The 26,243-nt window shown below is 32.6% G+C and overlaps 1 protein-coding gene across 1 annotated transcript in view; it reads right to left on the bottom strand.

The window, feature by feature from the left end:
- LOC108552024 (octopamine receptor) overlaps nt 1–25,760 on the bottom strand; it is a 28,839-nt gene extending 3,079 nt beyond the window's left edge. The window contains exons 1-4 of the mRNA XM_017906399.1: nt 25,605–25,760; nt 24,254–24,391; nt 3,249–3,361; nt 2,081–2,414 (exon numbers count right to left, since the gene is read on the bottom strand). Coding sequence (XP_017761888.1) covers nt 2,081–2,414; nt 3,249–3,361; nt 24,254–24,391; nt 25,605–25,760 — 741 coding nt within the window. The remainder of the gene's footprint in view (nt 1–2,080; nt 2,415–3,248; nt 3,362–24,253; nt 24,392–25,604) is intronic.
- Nucleotides 25,761–26,243: the final 483 nt, after the last annotated feature.

The following is a 26,243-nucleotide window of genomic DNA, read 5'->3' as shown; positions in this document are numbered from 1 at the left end:
GTAGTTTGATGTTTGTTACAGCCGATGCTAAACTTTCGTAGAAATTAAAGCACTATTTGTTCCTGAAAGCAATCCAGCGTACCATATGCGTAATGGTAACAAAACATTTACACAGAATTAACATGTAAGATAAATATGCAACACGGGTAACACGCGTGTGTATATATTTACGAAAACGCCATAGGAATATTAGTTTTTGTAAAATTAAATGGGAGTTGGGAAGAATTCTATTAATTTAATTTATTTAATTTATTTATCATATTCGTTCCTCTTTGCATTTGACGTTGCGGTCTCTCAGGAAGAATTTATTCGATGTCACTTTCTCGATGAAATGAGAAATATTCGTAGGAAGAAGTAATTATCCAACTAGTAACTACTTCCTTTAAGTAAATATTCCCATGAAATGTCACAGCAACTCTCCTTCGAATCTTTACTGGAACACAATTTTACGTTGAGCCAATTAAAAAGTTCGAAATAATGTTTCTGCGATCGTTGGAGACAGTATATTTCTGACATTCATTAGCATAATAAATATAAATGTAAGATAGCACTCTAAGGTATTAATAATAAGCTTTTTGTTATTATTCCCTTTGTCTTTGTTATAAGTAACTGTCATCATAGTTGTTCAAGATTTAATGAATCACAAGTAAAAACCAAGGTTCGCTGCTTTATTAATTACTTACCCATGTGTTTTATTATTATTATTATTTTTTTTTAAATTATTTATTTTCTTGAGAAACTTAATGCACATGTTACATAAATTATTATTATTGTTGGAAAATGTGAAATATCGTACGAAATAGAGATACGTAGAATATATGAAAGCCATGTAAATATAGATGTACAATTTTCACAATTTTTTTTTCAGACTCATCATGGTAATAAGGCACGAGATTTTGGTATCACTGTCGAAAGCAATATCGAGCAAGTCTACGCTTCCATATTCATGAGTTTCGCATTACGTGCTGGAAATCTGTCGAACGGTGTCGTCGTAACAGGTTTGTAAGCATTAGTATCAATAGATTCAAATTGCGAATCGATTTCTCATTTATACCACTCTCGTCGGGTCTTTCCGAACAAACTGGAATCCGCGTCTGATTCATTCCTGCAGTTACCAAATCTGGCACGTTCTAAAATTTTCGAAATTCAACACATCCAACAGATTTTCACAATCACGTCACACACAACAACACATCGAACGAAGTTCAACAAATTTTCGAAATTGTTTTTCGTCATTAAAAAATCTTTAAGTTGTAGATCTCTCGCAGATCGTGTAATAATATTTTGCCATTTTATATTTTCAAATTTTGCTCTCTTCGGAATTAAAAGAATTAAAATGCAAGTTTACTTCTTGGCATATTAATAGATTTGAAATTTATCCTTTCAGTCGAATCATTGACAATTTTCTTTTGCTTGAAAATTTTTTTCGAGTTTAATCTCATAACAGTATACATAGATTGATTACAGATGTAATTAATCTGATTGTTTTATTTCTTTCTAAATTTTGTTTATTTCGAAATATTTATTTCTTCATTTATAAATAAATTTAACACTGGAACTACCGATCTTTAATGGGCACCAATACATAGCAGGTATAAATAATAGTAATTTCAGTGATACGATTATGATAAGTGAATATATTAATTATAGTTCTATCTCAATGTGAATAGATATTAATTTTTTTTAAAACAGGTATATGTATTTAATAATTGTAAAGAGGAAAATTCAGGGACAAGTCTTTTTGACTGGATTGGTAGTTCAAGTGTTAAAGAACACCTAACCCAAGGTGAAATATTTGAATAACTACAATAAAAACTGTAATAAAATAAAAAAAACCGGAAACAAGAAGAAATTTGAAGTAAACGCGAATTTTTATCAATTACAATATAATAATAATATTACAGCAATCTAAACAAACTCATTGTCAGACAGTCCTCACGATCATGAAATTCAATACAAACCCTCGGAAATAAACAAATATCTGCTAAATTAAAGGAGAAGGAATTTTCAAAGGACCTAGAATCCATAATCAAAGTAATTTTTGAATGACTCGTTCAACAAATCCTGAAATCCTGCTTACCAAAACATTGCGACGTGGTCGAATGTTTTCGTTCTCTGTGGCTTCGAGATTTCTGTGCCGACTGGCAATCACGCAAGATATTCTGCCGTAAACGTAGAGCATCACCAGCATTGGCAGGAAAAACGAACCCATGGCGGAAAATATCACGTATGAAGAGTCCATGTTGTACGTGCATTTTTTACTGTCACGATCCGTTGCACGTGGGAAACATCCGAGCAGAGGTGGACTCGCGATAGCTCCGGCTAGCACCCATACCGCGACGATCATCAGCCCGGCCAATCTCTTGCTGCGTCGTCGTCGGCTGTATATCAGAGGCTGAGTTACTGCTAGGTACCTTCAAGGAAAATTAAATTCATGTAGGAAGCACGTGGGAGAACACGAACGCGAGAGGATTCGAACGTAAGTTTCTAATTGAAACAAAGACAGCCCCATTTCGCCTGCTCCAATTCTAATTGCAAATTTTAGAAAATAATTCCACCGTACATACTCCTAATGCATTTATTACGGACACGCATCATATACTTGTACCACCGGTAACATAATGATCGAGGAATGAAAATAAAAATAGCTGAAGGTGCTAAAATTAAAGTTCCAGGGAAAACTCGCCTTTTTGGAATATCTTCCTATGCATGATATTATTCCAATCGCTTGTTACACGTTAATTTAGGTAGTATTCTACTAGAATTTATGATTGATGAAACATAATTTTATAATAGCACTTTATAAGAGCACTAAAATACTTCTTAAAGGAGGTTCAAATATTTGTATTATATATGCATACGAGCGTGTAAACGTTCCAAATTTCATCGGTGTACACTGGAAGACTTCTACTTCTCAATGAAGAGGCTGCAGACTTGAATGAGTTAACTACAGATCGATACAAATTGGTCGGATACAAGATAGTTGGGACCTGATCGATCAGTTAATTTGTAAGTTTTCAGTCGATCTGTATCTTTCAGGTAACAGAAAATCTGCCATGAACTTGGAACGATCCCACGCTTCCACGAGGAAAAAAGATTCTGTGTCCCTAAACGGGGTAGCTTCTATCTCGGAAAATTGACCAACAGCCTTTGCCGCTAGCGTTGGACACTCTATTCGCGAGCAGTAAAATTTTCCTCGGTAATCTCGTTCCATTTACGTGCCATGCTTTGGGAATCCGACGACTCACCTATCTATGGATATGGCGCATAACGATAGAATGCTGGCAGTACAGAGAAGAACATCGAGGGAGACCCACGAGTCGCAGAGCACCTCGCCCAACATCCAGGTACCACCTGTGAGCTTCGTCAAATTCGTTTTATTAGACATCTCTTTCGAAATTCGCGCGCCTGTTCATGAATCTTTAAACGTACTGGGATTCGTGTTTTACTCCTCTAGTGTCTAGTGGCGTTGATATGGATGATTTTTATGCGAGACACGAGATTTGCGATGATAATTACCGCTTGTGCTATAGTTTGCAGTGGTTTGGAGTATTTCGTAAAGTATATTGGAGAATGATTTACGGTAGAAATACGAAACTAGGTAAAACGAGGAGTTTTGGATATTTAATTGCGCGAATTATTGGAAACGTATTTGTCAGTAATTATGATAGTCTAATAAGGAGAATGCAAGTCCTTCGGGTCACCGATTTAGTTGAAACTTTGCAAGTTTGTAGATTTCGTCATGCAGTTCAAGAATATATATCATTATAGCCGCAACTATTCAATAATTTTCGGGATATTTACGATTAAAGTTTTATTACTTCAGTATCTACAGATGTATTTCCAATGGTTTTCAAGTGGCATTGTGGCATAATAGGGACACCCAAAAATACCTATAAATCACGTCCGGCAGTTCGTTTCCGGTCCATAGTTAGTACTTTTTACACTCTATTTTTTATTTTGTATTCATTTCTCGCCTATGAAAACATTCTAAATAAACAATTGTAAATAAAATTTCTTAATAAAAAAAATATATTTTTTACGTTTTCTTCTGCAAGTATATATTTATTACAAAATAATAAGAATATTATGCAAGAAAAACAATTTTCTATAACAATCTTATTTACTACAGAAAGAAAACGGAAATATAAATAATCATTAGATACAGGAAATACAAAACTTTTGTCCATGCAGAAGTGCCTGCATCACGAAAAGAATGTAAGTATGTGTATCAACATAACCTTTAGTTGTAATTAAATAGTTAAGTCATGAACCATTGTTCTTCCACTTTCATTAATGATAGCTGAGCTTGCTTCAGAAAAGACAATATTCTGTTGAAATAAACAGGCACGTGGAACAATAGAAAAATATTGAACTCATGGATTGTCAGTGGCATAGATGCCAAGAATTATACTTTATAGCAAGAAAAAATAGAAGCAGCAATACAAATATGTAAAGTATGATATGTCTATTGAATTCTAAATCGATTAACCATGTGACATACAATATAGAAATCTTTTATGGCCAAATAAAGATTTAGAAAATGGAGATCGTTTAGGCAGACAAAAAGGAATACAATTAATTTAGGTGATAGCCTCTTGTAACAAGATATGGAGAATACAATGAGATTGAAAGGTATGTTGTATTCCTGACCTAAATGAATATTAATATCAGTGGCCAAAGTTACTGATCATTGCTAACATGTTAAGTTTCAGAATAATGGAGCAGAGGTATATAAAGAAAAGGGTGAAGTTCGAATGAAAGCACTGAGAAGAGGAAACACCTATTTTGCAGAATCAAGAAACAGAAAAGAGGCAGCATATGTATCAACAGAGAAAAATGTGTGGCATCGACATGGAAATCTGAATATCACTAAAGAAATGGAGAATGAGCAAGTGGTAATAGTTATGATAGGTAAAGTTAAATTGAATATACAGTGTAAATGTTGTATTAAGGCCAAAATGTGTAGAAGTATCTATAGGAACTTGGAGACTACAGAAGTAGCAAGTATAATGGTGCTGTGACAGATTATGGACTTCATTAGGCCAATAACGCCAATGTCAAAAGGAGGTAGAAGGTATGTCTTACCTGCTGATGATTATTCTAGAAAAGAACCATTTGGTTGACTGATTTATAAATGACTAAATATTTAATATGAAATATTTATGAAGGATTTTCTTTATTATAGGAGACTTACAAACATGAATAATATTTATATGCAAGAGCCAGCCACTAAGGGTAAAGTAGTAAGTATCATTTAATAATATTTCAATGGATTGTATATCTATTCTTAAAAATTTAACCGATATACAATATTTACTTTCTAAATTTCTATGTTAATGTATTAAATAATTTATAATTTGAATTACAATAAAAAATAATAAATTTTAATAAATTTAATTTTAAAATTATTTTACATTAATCAGACTAATGCATTTGTTATAACTAGGTTGTAATGAAAACAACTGTTGGTGATGTTGAGTTCGAATTATGGGCAAAAGAAACTCCAAAGGCATGTAGAAATTTCATACCATTATGTATGGACGGTTATTAAGGTGACACTATCTCTCATAGAATTATCAAAGGATTCATAACACAGGGTGGTGATCTCATAGGTACCTGAGAAGGTGGTAAAATATATGGAGAACCATTTAAAGTGAGACTATATTTAAAAATAAAATGAGTTCCTTTTTTATTGAAAAAATAATTATTGGATATATATGTTTTAGGACGAATTTCATACACGATTATGTTTATGTCGACGAAATTTAATTGCTATGGTTAATACTGGAAAGATGACAATGGTTCCCAATACTTCTTTATTCTTAGTTCTACACCAAATTTGCAGAATAAGCATGTAATTTTTGGTAGACATTGGAGAATCTATATATAGTATCCTTAAACTTGAAGAAGCACTTGTAGATGAGGTAAATTTAATGTTTGCGAGAATATATATCGAGAATTGATATAAATATAACATTTCGTCTGTTTTGTAGATTGATGAACCGCTTTGTCCTCCAAGATTGATGAAAACTATAATATTGAACAATCCATTTTCTGATATTATACCAAGAAATTAGTACAGGAAAGTGAAGAAGTAAAGGACAGTTCAAAACCTAAAATAGCAGCAGTAAAGTAAAAATCATATATGTTTGCAGAATTTAGCCCTGATAGTATTGTTCTTTCCGATGAAAAATTTTGTTACAGAGATTTTATTTTTTTATCATTCGGTGGAAAAGCAAAGGAAGATGAAGAAGAATATGTGATATTAAATAAAAAGTTTAATGTTAAGGGCAAATCAGCTCATGATCATTTAACTGATCCAAAATTGAGCTCACAACCAGCTGTTGCATCACGTGAACGTGCAAATAAAAAAAGGCAGGACGGCCGCTTTAGCTATTGGGAAAGTGACGACGAAGTAAAAACTCAAGAAGAATTAGAAGTTATAAAGGAAGAGAAAGAGTTAGTATATTATTTGCATTATAACTGTGTTATAAGAAAGTAGGAATTTTTATTGACTGTCTCTTATATTTATATTTTCAGAACAATGAAGAAAAGAATAAAAATACTTTGAAAGATACAAAAAAGGAACCGAAGAAAGTATAAAATTATAAAATGGATGATGTTGAAGATGATATAGATATAAAGGAAAATGAATAGGGAATAAAAAACTGCTTATGAGGTTTAGCACAAGAGAAAGCCGAAGCGATGCACGATAAGAGATATGAAGAAGTATTAGGATAACTCGTGTATTTGAATAGAATCATTTGTCATATGTTTATAAATATTGTTATATATCTATATGGTCATTGTAATGATAATTATTACGTGATATGTATTAGGAAACATCTTTTTCTTGTAACGGTCCGTGATACGAACATCTATTCAGATTCTAATGTCTATATGTCATTGTTTATTATGTCGTTAATAATTAACGTGTATATGTAAAACTTTCAAAGTGAATAAAAAGTATTTTAACGTATAAACATAGCAGTTTCATTTTCTTTTTACCAAGAACAAAACCACGCATCTTCATCTGTGACTTCATGTTCGACGGGCTATTAAGAGATTTCAAAAATGGAAGAAATATGTGTTATACTTATTTATGTCCTTGTATTGTTTTGTTTCTCCCGCCCTACGGGTCACGTGGTTATTCATCCGGCAGTTTCGATCAGCGCCATCTATTATTTGGCTCCAAATGCTCCAAAAGTGATAGGAATATAGAATAGGCAAGGAGGTCGTAGGTGTCCTGGTCACGTGGTAGAAAAGGACAGAGAGGGGATAGAAAAGGATAGACTGGCTCCGGCAGTGAAAAATTATTAATTACTCAATTTCCGTAAACAATTTGTGAACTTTTATAATTTCATTGCAAAGCTGGAACTTCAGGCTACATTCTTATACAATTTCCGTAAAGAATTTAACTCCAAATTATTAGGTATTAATTTTTGTTTTATGGCGTCTATGATTTCGTAACGGCGACCATGGCGATCTTCCGGGGAAATATATAATACCAAACCAAACTGGAAACAAAATGTGATCAAAAGTTATATGAGAAAATTCGCAAGAACATTGTCTTTCCAATGAGTGCACAAAGTTTCATAAATTAATTGCGTGGGGTATAGTAATTAATGAGAAACCAATGGCGTTTCGGATAACAATTCAAACACTGTGTAGAATATTAATTAATAATTAATTAATCAGGGACAAATATATATCGAAAAATTTATAGGAAAGTTCTTAAAGGCTCTGCCTTTACGATGCAATTATAAAAGTTCATAAATTAATCGCAAATATCGAGTAATTAGTGAATTCTTCACTGCCGATTTGATTTATTAAAATATATGCGGAGCACATAACCAGAGTTAGTAAGCTGACATCAGAGCCATCTATGACTCTAGACTCATAGCTCGAGTTCCGTAACGAGAACATAGATGGCTCTGATGGTAGTTTACTAACTCTGGTTATGTGCTCCGAATATATTTTAATATACTTTAATAAATCAAATCAAAAAGTTTTCTACATTCTTTATTGAATGTAGCAGGAACAGAGGATTCATTTAGACAAACAGCATTTATCTTTTTACTTTGCGGTCGATAAATATGCAAAGGTACACATTTACAACGCTATTATAAAATTTCATAAATTAACCACAGGAATTGAGTGATTTACTAATTTTTCTCCAAATGAACAGGAGAGTGCATGGAAAATGAGAAAAAACTCCAAACAAACGACAGAAGCATAGTTGTGTCCTTGCAGCTGTGCCTGCATCACAAAAGGAATGTAAGTATTTGTATAAACATAACCTTCAGTTGTAAACACATGGTGTAAGATATAAGGCATTGCTTTTCCATCTTTCATTAGTGATAGCAGAGCCCGGTTGAGAGGAGACGATATTCTATTGAAGTAAACAGGCACGTGCAACAATGGAAAAATATTGGACTCATGGAATATCATTACCGTAGATCCCAAGAATTATACTTTATAACAAGAAAAAATAGAAGCAGCAAAACAAATATGTAAAGTATGATATGTCTATTGAATTCTAAGTCGGTTAACCATGTGACATACAATATAGAAATCTTTTATGGTCAAATAAAGATTCAGGAAATGGAGATGGTTTAGGCAGACAAAAAGGAATGCAATTAATTTAGGTGATAGCCTCTTATAACACGATATGGAGAATACAATGAGATTGAAAGGTATGTTTTATTCCTGACCTAAATGAATATTACTATCAGTGGTCAAAGTCAATGATCAACGGTAATGTGTTAAGTTTGAATAAAAGGATTGAGAAAAGGAAACGCATATTATGCGGAATCAAGAAACAGAAAAGAGGCAGCATATGTATCAACAGAGAAAAATGTGTGGCATCGACATGGAAATATGAGGATCATTGAAGAAATGGAGAATGAGCAAGTGGTAATAGTTATAAAAGGTAAAGTTAAATTGAATATACAGTGTAAATGATGTATTAAGGCCAAAATGTGTAGAAGTATCTATAGGACCTTGGAGACTACAGAAGTAGCAAGTATAATGGTGCTGTGACAGATTATGGACTTCATTAGGCCAATAACGCCAATGTCAAAAGGAGGTAGAAGGTATGTCTTACCTGCTGATGATTATTCTAGAAAAGAACCATTTGGTTGACTGATTTATAAATGACTAAATATTTAATATGAAATATTTATGAAGGATTTTCTTTATTATAGGAGACTTACAAACATGAATAATATTTATATGCAAGAGCCAGCCACTAAGGGTAAAGTAATAAGTATCATTTTATAATATTTTAATGGATTGTATACCTGCTTTTAAAAATTTAATCGATATACAATATTTACTTCCTAAATTTCTATGTTAATGTATTAAATAATTTCTAATTTGAATTACAATAAAAAATAATAAATTTTAATAAATTTAATTTTAAAATTATTTTACATTAATCAAACTAATGTATTTGTTATAACTAGGTTGTAATGAAAATAACTGTTGGTGATGTTGAGTTCGAATTATGGGCAAAAGAAACTCCAAAAGCATGTAGAAGTTTCATAGCATTATGTATGGACGGTTATTAGGGTGACACTATCTCTCATAGAATTATCAAAGGATTCGTAACACAAGGTGGTGATCTCATAGGTACCGGAGAAGGTGGTAAAATATATGAAGAACTATTTAAAGTGAGACTATACTTAAAAATGAAACGAATTCCTTTTTTATTAATAAAAAATTATTGGATATATATGTTTTTAAGAGGAATTTCATACGAGAATACGTTTTTGTCGACGAAATTTAATTGCTATGGATAATGCTGGAAAGATGGCAATGGTTCCCAGTACTTCTTTATTTTTAGTTCTACACCAGATTTGCAGAATAAACATGTAATTTTTGGTAGACACTGTAGAATCTATATATAGTATCCTTAAACTTGAAGAAGCACTTGTAGATGAGGTAAATTTAATGTTTGCGAGAATATATATCGAGAATTGATATAAATATAACATTTCGTCTGTTTTGTAGATTGATGAACCGCTTTGTCCTCCAAGATTGATGAAAACTATAATATTGAACAATCCATTTTCTGATATTATACCAAGAAATTAGTACAGGAAAGTGAAGAAGTAAAGGACAGTTCAAAACCTAAAATAGCAGCAGTAAAGTAAAAATCATATATGTTTGCAGAATTTAGCCCTGATAGTATTGTTCTTTCCAATGAAAAATTTTGTTACAGAGATTTTATTTTTTTATCATTCGGTGGAGAAGCAAAGGAAGATGAAGAAGAATATGTGATATTAAATAAAAAGTTTAATGTTAAGGGCAAATCAGCTCATGATCATTTAACTGATCCAAAATTAAACTCACAACCAGCTGTTGAACCATCTGGACTTGCATATAAAAAAAGGAAAGAAGACCGCAGTAGGGACTGGGAAAGTGACGACGAAGTAAAAACTCAAGAAGAATTAGAAGTTGTAAAGAAAGAGAAAGAGTTATTATATTATTTGCGTTATAACTGTTATAGAAAGTAGGAATTTTAGTGACTGTCTTATATTTATATTTTCAGAGAAATGAAGCAAAGCATAAAAAATAAATGGAAGGTTCCAAAAAAGGAACCGAAGAGAGTAGAAAATTATAAAATAGATGATGTTGAAGATGATATAGATATAAAGGAAAATGAATATGGAATAAAGAACTCCTTATGAGGTTTAGCACGAGAGAAAGTCGAGGAAATGCATGATAAGACAGATAGATGCAGGATAAACCAATATCTAGAATTATTAGAATAACTCATGTATTTGAATAGAATCATTTACAGTAGTGTGTATATGTCTATAAATATTGTTACATATATATATGGTCATTATAATGATAATTACTTCGTGATATGTATTTCGAAACATCTTTTCCCGACATCTACTCATATTCTAATGTCTATATGTCATTATTTATTATGTCGTTAACAATTAATGTTTATATGTAAAACTTTCAAGGTAATAAAAAGTACTTTAGCATATAACCATCACAGTTTCATTTTCTTTTTACCAAGAACAAAACCACGCATCTTCATCTGTGACTTCATGTTCATCTATAATTGATTTATCATCTTTTAAAATTGCATCGTAAAGGCACAGCCTTTGCGAATTTTCTAATATAATTCTCGATATGAATTCGTTGTAATTTAAATCATTAGTGGTGATTATTATATAGAGTGTTTGAGCTATTGCCGAAGATACTAATGGTTTATATTTCCATTAGTATAATGGAATAATTAATAATTCAAGTTCATAGATTAATTATAGAAATTTCGACTTTTTCGTAACAGAAATATGTTTATATTTGCTTCATTAATATTAATATATATAAGAAACATCGTTTGATGTTTTATATCGATACTTTAGCACATGACCATTTTAAACACGAACAATATTCCCGCGAAAATAAGGCACAGCTTTGTCCAATCGCAGTACACTTCTAGTAGACGCGAATCCAACGTGCGGGTAACACATGATGCAATATTAACACGTGTTAAAGTGAAACTTTCAGTCCCTGAACAAAACGTTTCGTGAAGTAGTGTCATCCTTGATCAGTTTTCCACTTACTGCAACTGGCTAAAGAAATATTCAAGAACGATAACACGCAGTATCAGTTATTATTTCGGATCATTGGTCCTATAGACGTACGATAGGACCACAACACAGATTGAGAAATTAAGAAAACTTTACCAAGAACAGGATAAATAACTATGAACATTTATTCCATGGTAACATACTACATATGGAAACAAGTGAAGGAGCACATGTGAAATAAAGTGACGGCAGTACAAGTGCGTGTGAAATCGAGATAAACAGTTCAATTTTATCGTTTATACTTCCGAATTAGGCTTTCGGATTAGGTTTTTTCACTATAACAGCGTTGATTAGGTTTCTCTCTATATTGTGTCCCATTTTTCTATGATTCCCACCATTCGTGTCCGAGATTTAGTATCGAAGCTGTCCGTGGCTGTGAAATTGTGCTGCGTAATAGACATTTCTTGGCTTCTATTCCCAAAATTAGGCCTTTCGATTAGAATTCCTGCATATATCCGCGTAGAGGGCATTCTTCCTTAACGGGATAGGATGTTTTCTTTCGGTTTTGAGCGTGTCTTTTCGAAAAATAGTGTCGAAAGTGTCCGTTGCTCTCAGATCATGCTGCGTAATAAATTAGACTTTCTGACTAGGTTTGTTCTATATATCCGCGCAGAGTGAACATTTCTTTAATGGGATTGATTATTTTTTTTTCGGTTTCGGACGTGCGTTTTCGAGAAATAGTGCCGAAAGTGTCAGTAGGTAGGAAGTCGTGCTGCGCAACTTCCTTTTCTGGCTTCTTTTTCCGAAATTGGACTTTTGAATTAGGTTTGTTGTATATATCTGCGTAAAGTGAACATTTCTTTAACGGGATTGATTATTTTTTTTCCGTTTCGGGCCTGCGTTTTCAAGAAATAGTGCCGAAAGTGTCAGCGGGTGAGAAGTCGTGCTGCGTAGTTCATTTTTTCGGCTTCTTTTTCCGAAAATAGGCTTTTGAATTAGGTTTGTCCTATATATCCGCGTAGAGCGAACATTTCTTTAACGGGATTGATTATTTTTTTTTTATTTCGGGCGTGCGTTTTCGAGAAATAGTGCCGAAAGTGTCAGTGGGTGAGAAGTCGTGCTGCGCAGTTTACTTTTTTGGCTTCTTTTTCCGAAATTAGGCTTTTGAATTAGGTTTGTCCTATATATCCGCGTAGAGTGAACATTTCTTTAACGGGATTGATTATTTCTTTTCGGTTTCGAGCGTGCGTTTCCGAAAAATTGTACCGAAACTGTCAGTGGGTAGGAAGTCGTGCTGCGCAATTTCCTTTTTTGGCTTCTTTTTCCGAAATTGGGCTTTTGAATTAGGTTTGTTGTATATATCTGCGTAAAGTGAACATTTCTTTAACGGGATTGATTATTTTTTTTCCGTTTCGGGCCTGCGTTTTCAAGAAATAGTGCCGAAAGTATCAGCGGGTGAGAAGTCGTGCTGCGTAGTTCATTTTTTTGGCTTCTTTTTCCGAAAATAGGCTTTTGAATTAGGTTTGTCCTATATATCCGCGTAGAGCGAACATTTCTTTAACGGGATTGATTATTTTTTTTTTATTTCGGGCGTGCATTTTCGAGGAATAGTGTCGAAAGTGTCAGTGGGTAGGAAGTCGTGCTACGCAATTTCCTTTTTGGCTTCTTTTTCCGAAATTGGGCTTTTGAATTAGATTTTTTGTAATTATCAGCATAGAGGAGAAGTTCTATAATGGGATTGGCTATTTTTTTCAGTTTATTACATTACAGATCATTACGGAGATGAGTAATATTTATATACAAGGGCCATCCACTTTGGATAATGTGAGTATAAGTTAGTAATATTTCAATGGATTGTATATCTGTTTTTAAAAATATAACCATATACAATATTTACTTTCTAAAGTTTTATGTTAATATATTAATTAATTTCTAATTTGAATTAGAATGATAAATAGTAAATTTTAATAAATTTGATATGAAATGTATTTTACATTAATAAAACTAATATATGTCTTATAACATGCTTAAACTTGAAGAAGCACTTGCAGATGAGATTAATTATTAAGAAATCGTAAAAAATAAATTTTTTTATTAAGGTGTTTGGTTTACTATTGTTTATTTGCAATGTTTTCATAGGCGAAGAATGAATACAAAATAAAAAATACATTAAAGGAAAAGAAATCAACTATAGGAAATAAATCTGTAGGTACAGAAGTGTTAAAACTTTAATCATAATTATCTGAAAAAGTATTGAGTAGTTGCGGCTATAATGATATATATTCTTGAACTGCATGACGAAATCTACAAACCTATAAAGTTTCTATTAGATCGGTGACCAGATGGAATTGCACTCTTGTTGTAAGTCAAAAATTCAAATAAAGATATTGTAATTAATGGGGACACATAATTGTTTGGATGAAGGATCCTTGGAATAGAATAATAATGTCGTATTGATTGATATTGCAATAAATCAAAATTATTTTTGTTAAAAATGGAAGAAAATTAAATGGAGTTTGTTGGTTTATGACTTAGGCCAGTTTCATGATTACTGGTACGTGTATAGTAGGGCTTTGGGTAACTGGCTTAATTTGGAGACAAGCAGCATGGATAAATGATGGCCTATGTAATCTTCTATAGAAGCTCTGTGAAAGACTTGTATGGGACTTTGTAGAAGGAGATTGTAAGTTATGTACAAACATTTATTGCTAGTAAACCCTTAGACAATTAAACATTTATTGCTGGTTCTACTGCACCTGCTTCGGGTAAAATTGATGATTTCTATTCAGATAGGAACATGATTATGTATTCCAATTTATCTTTATTGTATCGAAGATACAATACATAATATAGGCTGATAATTTCAGTATTAAATTCCAATTCCAGAACGTTTTCTTAATTTTTCCACTAGGTACCCACTATAGGTAGGTACTATAAACAAAACAAATAGAAATTAAACTCATTTAATCTGATAAAAATATTTCTGGGACTGACAATGATTTTTTAATGAGCTAGACGAAAAAAATTGCTTACGATACCCGAAATCTGCCCATTTTTTTGGAAAAATAAACATCGTATCTGATGAACTTTCATGAACAAAAAACATGGGGAAGTCTTTGGAGAAAATTGGAAAAGATTTAGAAGAATAATTCACCATTTGAGTATTATTGATTATAATGAGTTATCACCAGAAGACATTGAGGTATCTACGAAAGAAATTTCTAAAGAATACTCAAGATCTATACAATTCTGAAGAAAAACAATTCACCTTGTAACATGAGAATAGAAAGTGTCGAGCCAACACAAGACTCTATGTTATGTATGTCGAGGAAAAATAGACGAAGCATCTTCTTTGTTTCAATCACGTTCATAATATACACTGATGACAGTGCACCAGACACACACGCCCACAGTCAATGTCGATGGCATTCACCTGATGGATATACGCGTCCATAGCACTTAAAAGGGTTAAACAGCCGCGAGCTGCCCGTCGAGCCCGTTCGCTTGACGTGTACACACAAGCGTGCGAGACTTCAACCTCATTGTGGCGTTGATTGCTCCGTGGGTTCGTGATAGACACGGTTCATGCAAGAAACGTAGCCAGGTCGTAAAATTGATCAAAATTTACGTGTTTGTGCGACTGAAAAGGGTGATTGGCAGATATCTGAGAGAATAAGCATGCAAGACTAGTGATACTGCTCGTGGCAGTTTGAGACATCTAGATACATTTCTCTTAATTAATTATAATTTCTTAATTATAATTACAAGCATTTATATATGTAGGTATTGAATGAGTATGATCTTGAAAGAGTTTCGGGAGTGTTTGAACTTAGAACAAAGGTGACCGCGCAAGAGGATCGAATGGATGTGTATGACGAATGGAAGTCAGTTTATGAGTACGTGGTCCACCGAGGTTGCAGAGAAAGAGACATGATTGAGAAGGAAAGCCTGAGTGTGAAAAAAAGGACAGAATGAATAGTTTAAATAAGGGTGCAAGAGCACGAGCAAGTTAGAGTGTGCAAGAAGACCAAGTCAATCTAACAGTTCAGTCTAAGATAGTCCATCATATTCATTGAAGCAACAGGAGGAGTATGACCATGACATAGCACGATTTCCTATATAAGGTGTCTCCTTTGTTATGGACACGTAAATTGTGTCCACTAGTAATTCCTAGAAATATAAGCAAGAAGAGTATCTATGGTTCCAAATACAATTTTCTTAAGAACATCCACATTGATATCAGTATAATCTGTATTATACAGCCAAAATTTAGGTGAAATCAACAATTTTTGACTACTTAAATTGAAAATAACGTTCTTTAATTACTCTTTGGTTTAAAAAATCAATTAGGAAAGATTCTTTTAAACTGAAAGGAAAAACTTGCATAATTTGATAGATGATAATATTAACCCTTTGCATTCCTTTGTCGAGTGTGACTCAACATCAGCTTTTATCACAGTAATTCCTAGAAAACAGAAAATTAGTAACTTCTTGAATTACTTAAATTCAAAATATAAATGTCAACAATGTTAGAGAGCTATATTTAATACAATTAGTAATCAAAGTTCTTTAAAATAAGTAGCAGTCAAGGAACTGTCCTGTGAAGCATATTTCAAACAAAATACTTAAAATAGTAGGGAGCTATTGGCAATAAAATTGAGAAATAATTCGGAGTGCAAGGGGTTAATAACGGTAATAATCATAAGTGAGCTTATTAGTGTCAATTATAAGTATCCATGAATCTTTTTCCAATGGCGGCCGAAGTCGACATTAGACTTAAGGCAGAGGTAAAGGGTTGGAGCATTCTCTTTCACAGACTCAGCTCACTGATCTGTGCAGAACGAGTGGGACGAGTGCGAACTTTCGTTAGCGTTGCAAATGATTTCGTGGAGTGTCTGAGGACACGAGGATATTGAAGTTTGTTTTCGTTCGTTTGTTCTTCTTCGTGCGTACGACGTTCCATTTTAATTTGTAAATGGATGGAAAAGATAATAAGCTCGTCTCGATACAATTGGACTTACGGTATCGGGACTGAATAGATAGAGGTGAGCTGATCTCTTTCAAGATCATTCTTATCTTTCGTTCTATCAGGTTTAGAGATATTATAGTTCAGGCTAGAATAGAAGTATTTGATTAGAAATTGTTGAACCTGTATTTCGGGCCATATTTTAAATAATTTGGAAAATTTTTATGATCTGATTTTTATTATTGTTGTAAATGTAGGTTTTTACTGATGGAAATGATTTGGTGTCATGATAATTAGATACTTGTTTCACAGTATGCGTATGTAATATTTTATATGTGATTAAAGCTGTCTATTAAGTAAATATCTACTTTAAGAATTCTTTTTTAATAAATACACTTTAAAAAAGATTTCAGAATTTTATTGTGAGAATGTTAAGACTTCTATTATAGAAATTTTAAGAATTCCAGAAATTCTATTCTTAAAATTTCAAAAATTCAATTTTAATAGTCCTAAAAGTCCTGTTTTGAAAATTCTAAGAGTTCAAAATATTTTATTTTAAAGCTTGTAAAAATTGTGCTCTAAAAATTCCAAGAAGTCTTCCAAATTACATTGTCGTCCTGTTTACATACAAAGTAGTAATCGATATTCAAGTGATATATGATTACACAGCAATTTCAGTAAAGAGAACTCAAGGCATATTTTGAAGAAGACACAGAACCTCTAATTTCTCTAATGCTCTAATTACAGCAAACCACAAATAGATACTTCAGTGTTGAGGGCTTTAAGCCAACTTGTTTCAAATTTATTGGAACAGTTTGTCAATAGATAACTGAGAGTGAGCCAGACCATCAGTGCTGCTGGCAGAGATTAATGACAAGCTGTTAAACACACGTTATCTCGCAGAATTTATTTTATTTCTCACTTTGCGAAAAATTGTATCATCCATATGTAGGTTTCACTTAAAAAATTATTTATCTTGGTCGCGTCAGTTCGAATTTTCGTACATGTAAATTAATTTGTTTTTCATAACACGCTTTCATGTTTGTCTTTCACGATTAATTTAAAAATAATTACAAAATTCAGGGACGAAGAATTAAATTATTAGAAAGATATTAAATTAAGCTATAATTATAATTAGGCGCGTGCTGTACGTAATCCTGTAATTGAAGCTTTGTTTGTTTTAATATTTAATCCCTTCGCTATGGTAATATCGAACAAATAGCTATTCTATAGCACGGTTGCATAGTGCACTGATGATATGCACTAGAAGAATAGGATTAGTGTAATGTACAAAGGAGGAATAGATATAGTAAGTATATATGCATTTACTGAAACTATATTGATGAAATTTGTACAATGCTTATGATTAATATTGCATAAGTGAAAAATTATTTTTAGGGACTGACGAATTATTTACATACATATTTATAATATAATTTATAATATAAATTATAATATAACATATTTAATTAAATAATTGACAAGTCGTAGCTCTGAAATTATAGTAAATAAAAAAAAATAGTTTAGGATAATATATGACTATAATTATACATAGCAGCTGTTCTAGAAATAGTAGTATTTTAAAAATTTCAAATTGACCCCTATCTGTTTCAAACATACTGTATATTTTTTATTCACGAAGTCACAATATTACCATAAAATTTATCATTGTAAGACATGAAATTCAGTATCCAATATTTGATAATGAAATATGCACAAATACATAATACCTGAAATATTTTATCTCTTGCCAGAATGTTTCTAGAAATTATTTTATTTTTAATAACAAAATTTCATTTTTTAGTTTGATAATAATTAAGCTAAGAAAATAATTATTTTTAACAATTACCTTGCTCAATATATAATTCAAAGGAAAGATACATACGGGAACTAACGTTATAAATTCTCACATCGGTAACGCGATTCGTTCCACCCACCGCTATTCGTATAACACTGCCACGAAAAATGTGCTAGATGAAAGGATGTAATTCGAATAATTATGTTGCGTACGTGCAATTCTGAAGTACAATAAAAAGAATAATTTTTACCGGTGCTTTAATTAAAGTAATCCATGCAAATCTATGCAAAAGTACCGTCCGCGTCGATTTCATTAAGGTCATCGTCATTAAACGTTAATAAGAACTTTATTATTCAAATTAACTTATTCCTCAGTCTTTGCATTATTCTATAGAATTTTCAGCAATAATTTCCAAAAACTAAATGATCCCGGAGAAACGATATTGTTAGACAATCGGAATCTTTTTCTTGAAATTGGACATGACCACGTGGCCTAATCTGCAACACTTGGAGATTAATGTTTTAATCTTCGTAGCATTATTCAGATCTCGGTACTTTTCATCTTCCCTGGCTTTTGTTGCGTGCAACGCAACACAAAGACGAAAAAAGGGAATGTGGGACACCATTGTGCATGTATTCCCTTTCTGCAGCCAAAGAACGCGTGGGTGTACCGTACGTGGCTCGTCTTTGGACGCGTTCATGCTATTGTACGGCTTTTGATGCTTCATGTCATTATGCAACAGATTTCGCGATGTCTCGAGATGATAAAATGATAAAAAAATTTCAAACTTATCTGGGTACAATAGACAATTGAATGGAAAGGCTTTGGTTAAAACTTTGAACGTTTTCAAAAGGAAATTGAACAGTAGATTCACCTTTATATGAACACCCGTTAGATTAACCTTTTGTTACATGAAGAGTATATTTCCAATTATTACAATATTATGTACAAAGAGTTAAGTGCTTATTTCCTTATGAATAATGAAATAATTAAGTAATATGATCGTTGTAGTTTAATATTATTATAATAATATAATATTACAGTGATTTAATATGAAACTGACCTGCTAGATAATATTCTAATAATAATATTAGTTAGATAATATTGATTTTACATTTTAATATCATCATAATATAATAATATAATAATAGGAAATGACAATAATTATGTAGCATCATGTTGTCAAAATAAGTAGTACTAACAAATGAAAAAAGATATAATATAATCAGAGAACTTAAGCATATTAACATAAAAATATTACGTTAAATAATGTAACATTATTTCATTTATATTATTACTGTAAATGTATCGTGATAGGATAAATAGAGTTTTTGATCATATGTATTATTTACACAGGAATATTTCAGTTGTGTTCAGACTTTAGTATAAGTATCAGTGTAACCGAAAGAAGAAAAGAAATCTTTACAAATACTTTGTTCCTTTATATATCCCAGTTCGCTTTGAAGAAGTAAAAGTAAGATTCTTTGAAGATTAGGGTACCGTATGCTTTTATTCCTCTCTTGATACAAGTTTCTGAATGTGAAACAACATCCGTTCAAAAAATTAGTCCGCGCAGAAAAATTTATAGGAGTATTAACATAGGCAGAGAAAGCTTTATAATTTCCATTATTCTTCAAATGGATTTCCTATTCGATTCAGATAAGTGATAATCTTTATAAAAGGACAAATTGGACTTAGCACTACCTATTTTAAGTAACTAAAAATAAGCATTCAAAATTAACAATGAACATTCATATCATTACTTTTAATTTCGTTTCTTATTTTCTCAAGAATCAAATATGGATGAAAGATAATTAAATTTCAAATCTAGTAGGTAACACAAATCCAATTCAAGATGTCCATTAATACTACCCATTAATTTTATCTAATGTTAACATATTCAAAAATGTACTTGATGCTAATAGCTCCATAGAAATTCTATAGTGTAGGATAGCGGAAACTGGTTCTGAGACACAAAAATTGACAAAACAACAAGAACAGAATAACTCAAACTCAAAACTCATAAAACTAATTTAACTTAGGAAAAGAACATCAAGATAACGAAATGAAAACACACAAAAACGCACTATAATTTTACTCTCTTTCCAACACCAAGCGACTCACGCTTGTGCTGGTCACAATTGATTTCTAAGGACTCTGTTTCGGTCGTCAAGGACCCTGCTTTTATGCTTTTCTTAACCTACACTTCACCTCTATATAGGGACCGCGCAACTTAATTTTGTTACCCAAAATAACTTTTCCATTTGCTTCTAGAAAATATTGATCAGTCTATAATTTGTTTTCGTTGGCAATGTCCGATTCGCGATTTCTTTCCGAACTGATATCCTACAATAGCATTATCAAAAAAAAAAAAAGAAAAGGAAAAAATGCTATCAATTAATTCCTATTTCAATATCATCAATTAAAAATCCACCAAAACTATATCCACTGTAAAGCAAGCATCATTAGCAACAATTTTACATCTCAAATTGCACTTCTCTGTGATTATTACACTCAGAGGTGTCCAATCTATCATGACACAAATTGTATCATATCAGCTAACGAACCAAGACCGATTTTAATTGATCTCCCTTTAATTGCATCGAATGTTTCGACCCGATCCATAAAAAAAGTCGCAAATAAATTATCCACGGTCCAGGAGAGCACTTCCGGCGGTCGACTTGGACGTTCGTTATGCTCATTAGTATTCCCTTCGGCGACGATGTGGTACTGCTATCGCAACGTTTAGCGAAGCGACGCGACCCTTTGGGGCTATCGTGTTATTTTGTTACCGGAGTTCCCAAAGTAACTACCGGCGCAGACTCGATTGACACCGTGAATTACATTACTTCGCCACCCCTTTGAAATGAGCTCACGGTGTGAGTTAACCGCGGAATCGCTGTAATACTCATTCCGATTCTCGTTTCCGTGTTGTGGCCGAGTATTGTTGCATGTAATCGGAGTATAATGGCGCGAATGTTACGTGTCGTTTCGAATAAACGGGGCATAACGAAATGGATAGAGTGAGGGCTATCTTTCATATTGATTTGGATGTATTTCTTTCTTTTCTTCCTTCCATTTATTTAATTTTCTCTTATGCGATGAAAGTGAATTTGAGCAACTGTAATAAAACGAATAATCCCACTTCTGGGATTCTAAGGGGGTTCACTGATCTAACAGCGTAACAGTCAGCACTGTCTAACGAAACTATTTCAACTCTTTACCTCAACTATCTCCCTATCTCAACTCTCTATCTCAACTCTCTATCTTCCAGAGCGGGCCCTTTTAAGCCCGTCTGGAAGGCAAGGACCTCCCCCGAAGGAGGAGAAAACTGCCCCCACGTAACGCTCTGGGGTGGAAGGGATTCCTCCATCAGGTTAGGCTCTTCGAAGTATCATCCACGCGGGGACCCTTCCCGAGAGATGTCCGCGGGCGCGTCACCCCCAGTTTACAATGGGGAAAACCGGGGTTGCGCGAGGCTACCTCACGTGGCCTGGCCCCGACTTCCCGAGACTCGTCTGGCCGCCAGATTCTAACGGGACCTCTATACCTGGCGAAGTCTAAAGATATCCTACATTCTTACACAATATAATAATTTTAATAGATGGGATGGGAGACATGATTTGTATATTTTGTTTAATAATTTATTCCAATACTTTGTGATTTATATGATATTTTTAATTTATATTTTTAGATTATATTTTTCATTTTATTAATTTCTGTTGTAGTATCGTTATGCATTACACGTTATTTTAGTATAATATTGTGTAATGAAGAAATATTAATTAATCGGAATTTCTTTTCTTTTGTGAATGTACAAGATAGATCTCTGTATATTAAGAGTATAATTAAAGTATAATCATTGGTAGATTTATGATTATTTATTTATGCAGGAGGAAATCAATTTCTCGATTTACACTTTTATTTAAATGTGATCAACTAGAATCAGTGAAATTTATAGGATGAATATCAGAATGTGATGCAGTAGTATTGTATACCCTATGAGTATATTTAATCCATTACGAATATTATCTTGGATATATATTTAAATATACGTTTAATTGATCAATTGAAATTAACAGTGAAGATATATTTTGCATATTATTTAAAATAATTAAAGATATTTTATTGTACTATTGTATTATTATTTTATTGTATTTTATTGTATTATTATTGAAAAGAAGCATTGAAAGAAATGTTCCATTTTGGTCGCGCAAAATTATTTCAAGAATTAATTTCCTGCGATGATCCCTCATTATCCGTATTTAACAAACTACTGCATCGTGCAATCCTCATAAGCAGGAGAAGGTAATGGTTCTTATTGAGAACCGTGGAAATTAAGAATGGTCTCCGCAGTATTCGGTTGATTGGATAGCACCGTATCGTTGAGCCTTCATTACGGACTGAGTCAGCTCCAATCTATATGCAAAATTGCTCCTCGCTGTTCAAGAAGGACGAAGGATCAATGTTTGTAATTGTCACGTGACACTTTTGCCTCGAATGGCTAATACGTTAAGAAAGTAAACGACGTATTCATGATTTACTTTCAAATGGTCATTAGTAGAAATTGAATTAATATTACAAATTTCTATGAAGTGATTATACATTTATACAGAAAATAATCGAAATATCGGTATAAATGAGCAGAAAGCGACTCCTTATGCAAAAGTAGATTAAAAGTACGGAACAAAATTTTCTCTTTACCAGAGGGTTGTATTATTTCTTAATTTACGTCGCAGTGATTCTCGGGGAATTCTTGTACGAGAAGCTTAAATTTCTCAATAGTAGTGGACGCGAAGTCTCCAACGTCTGACGACGGGTGCGCAGTCGTTGACTTGTACTACTTAATTTCGCTAGACTCTCGTCTTACCATCTTCAGATCACTGTTTTAACATTTCTTACTTGTTCTAGCAATATTCTGTTTTCCTTTAATGGTATTTTTAATTTAATTTAATTTTTACTTCAATGATAAATTATTTTTAATTAAATTTTTTAATTTATCTGTATTTCTATAGTAGTATTTATTTCCTAATTTTTCTGTATTTCTGCAATAACATTTATCTATCAATTTTTCTGTGTTCTGACAATAGTGATTATTTTTTAATTTTTCTGTGTTCCTATAATTGTTCTTATTTCTTAATTTTACTATGTTTATACTGTACATTTATTAGCTTAAGAGCATAAACTAATGATGGCTATTTAACGGTTGGAATCCTAAGACGATGTTTCCCTAATGTGTTGGCTACCCAAACAACCGTTAAGGTCGAGATCATCAACCTAAATTCAATATTTGGCAGACGTAACATCAGAGAGACTTGAATTGAAGAGCGTGATAATCATTTCAAGAGCAGAGAAGCTAGTAACATTAATAGGTGAGAGAGAATTCATATTTATTAAGTGAATGGATGACAGATAAACTATAATGGAAAGAATTAATTGGAACTGAGTGTATTTAAAATATGTTTCATGACAGTGAGTATAGAAATCAAAATACAGTCTTTCTCTGACCATTGTCGAAGCACTTCAGACTGAAAAATTTCGCAAAACTGAGATAAAGATAATTATAATTGAATCATTCTCAGGCCGAAGTGACAAACTATATTTGTCAAACTTTTTTTAATTTTTATACCAAAGAACTCAAACTATATTCAAAATAAATTTCCATTTTGCCCTCTAGCGGAGTTAATCGATTTGGCAAATGTGCGGCTCAATTAAAAATATTAATAAATTTAAATAATATGCGGTTATTATAAGCTTAGATAATTCACATAAAATACGAAACTCCTAATATTAGAAATTGGTGAGGTTATGAAGATGCTATAATGATCCAAAGTGAAAGATGTTACAATGATCCATAGAACACTGTGCATAGTACAAGGTATTGAGGAGTGGTACGGACATTTAGAATTCTTAAATACTTGTATATACCTGTAATAATACTGCTGGTGGCATCACTGCTAGTCCAACCAACAAATCCGCAGCAGCCAAGCTGGACACGAAACAGTTAGTAACGGACCTTAGACGCCTAGTTGTTATCACAGCCGCAATTACTAGAGTGTTGCCCACCTGCCATAACAAAGAATGCATATTTCATTTTTAAATTTATTCGAAATTCACAAAAACAACGTTCGATTGTCAAAATATCAAATAAAACGAAAAATAATAATTGTGAACCGATAACCTAGTAAATTACTATGATGGTACATCCTACAGCAAGAGTACGCTATAAAATTGCACTCAATTTCCGAGAAAATAAATAAAAGCAAGGAGGGATTTGCATCAACTCGAATCGTTTTTCATTGATTGCTTCAATCTTTCTTTGAATAATTTAATTATTTACATTTCAAATGAACTTAGTAGAATTTATTCGAGAAGATTATTTAAAAAGCATCAATTATTGTAGTGTCATTTCGCTAAAATAAACAAGGAAACGTGAATCTTCTTGTACGAGATAAAATTAACATACACACAGAAATAAGTATGAAGCAAGAAAGAATATTTTAATATACATTTGCATAATCTGAAGAAACATTTATGGAAATTATCACGAATCGAATAGAAAAATATTAACTCGAATATTAATTTGAATACCAATTTAACTGTTTTCTATTATTTCTGGAGCAATATTATATATTAAATTATTGGTAAAATATAAGATATAATAAAAACTTCAGTGATATTCATTAATAATTTCATAACTCTTTTCACGTAATTATCTTAATTGAGGCAGTGTTCACTGATGAACGGCCGTATATATACATACAAATGTAAAGAATAATATCTTTAAATAGGTATTTTCCAAACAGGCAAACTGAGCTGAAAAACCGCGAATAAATACATTTGACATATGTTTGCCCTTACACAGATCAAAGTACCCAGCATAGTAACGCGGATTTGAAACTTCAACTCGAGATAATCAGTATGCAAGAACTCCCGAGTATCTCAAACAACGTACCACCCGAGAAATCAAAATAGTCGCAAAAAGAAAGCGCAGAGGAATAAATTCCAGCTAAATCGAATTCTTCTCGAAATCTCCACGCATATTTTAATACCTTGAAAATCTTAATCTCGCGTAAAAGTCACCTCGAAATAAAACAAAAGCGATAGAAAATTTACAAAAATCATGGATCCAAATAATTGATAGTAAAATTGCAGCAATTGGATCGATTTCGTGGTATATCCTGTCAACCGATGTACACACAGGAAGCCTCGGAATCCTATATCGCAAATAGTCCGAAACAAAGCTTCCTTCGATCAGGTCAGCCTAATTGTTGCTTACTATAGTGACGATGATCAACATGGTGAACAGCCCTGCCAAAACGAGATCGGTCCAATTCGGTAGGTAGTATTCCGTCTGCGTATCTCGCTCGTCCGTCGACACCGTGTGATTCGATTGATAAACGTCCCCATAGTAATTGGCCGTTTGATTCGCCATGGCGCTTTAGCCCCGGTCCATTGACGATGACTTCCGCTCGGCGATTTGCGCATTTCCGTGCACCACGCGGCTGCCTGCGGGACAATATTTTCACTCAGAAAAAGATCGTAAATCCAGGATTATTCTCAGGCTTACTCTAGCACTCGATTATGTAGCTGATAAATGCCTTGCAAACACAAATACAGCTCAATTTTAGTACAGTTTGTGTTTTTCTCACCGTGACTCTTTTATTTCATACTCCAATTCTGGAAAATTAAAGTGACAAATTGAGCAGGTTCAATAGAGTTACGTATACTTTCAAAAGATATCAGAAGGTGATCGATATGGAAGTTGAAGGGATGGTGATGACAGAGGGTAGACTCTGAACTTAATTTTAACTTAACTTTAACTAATTTCCAAGATATCGATAAAAAACTTTCGTTATCCTAAATTTAATTTGATTGTTTTCCAAAAGGCACTCACCTATATGATTGATAAGGTGGG

This window comes from Eufriesea mexicana, unplaced genomic scaffold, assembly GCF_001483705.2.
Source record: "Eufriesea mexicana isolate 0111107269 unplaced genomic scaffold, ASM148370v2 scaffold5379, whole genome shotgun sequence".
Taxonomy (NCBI): domain Eukaryota; kingdom Metazoa; phylum Arthropoda; class Insecta; order Hymenoptera; family Apidae; genus Eufriesea; species Eufriesea mexicana.
This window is presented reverse-complemented; position numbering and strand designations above follow the sequence as displayed.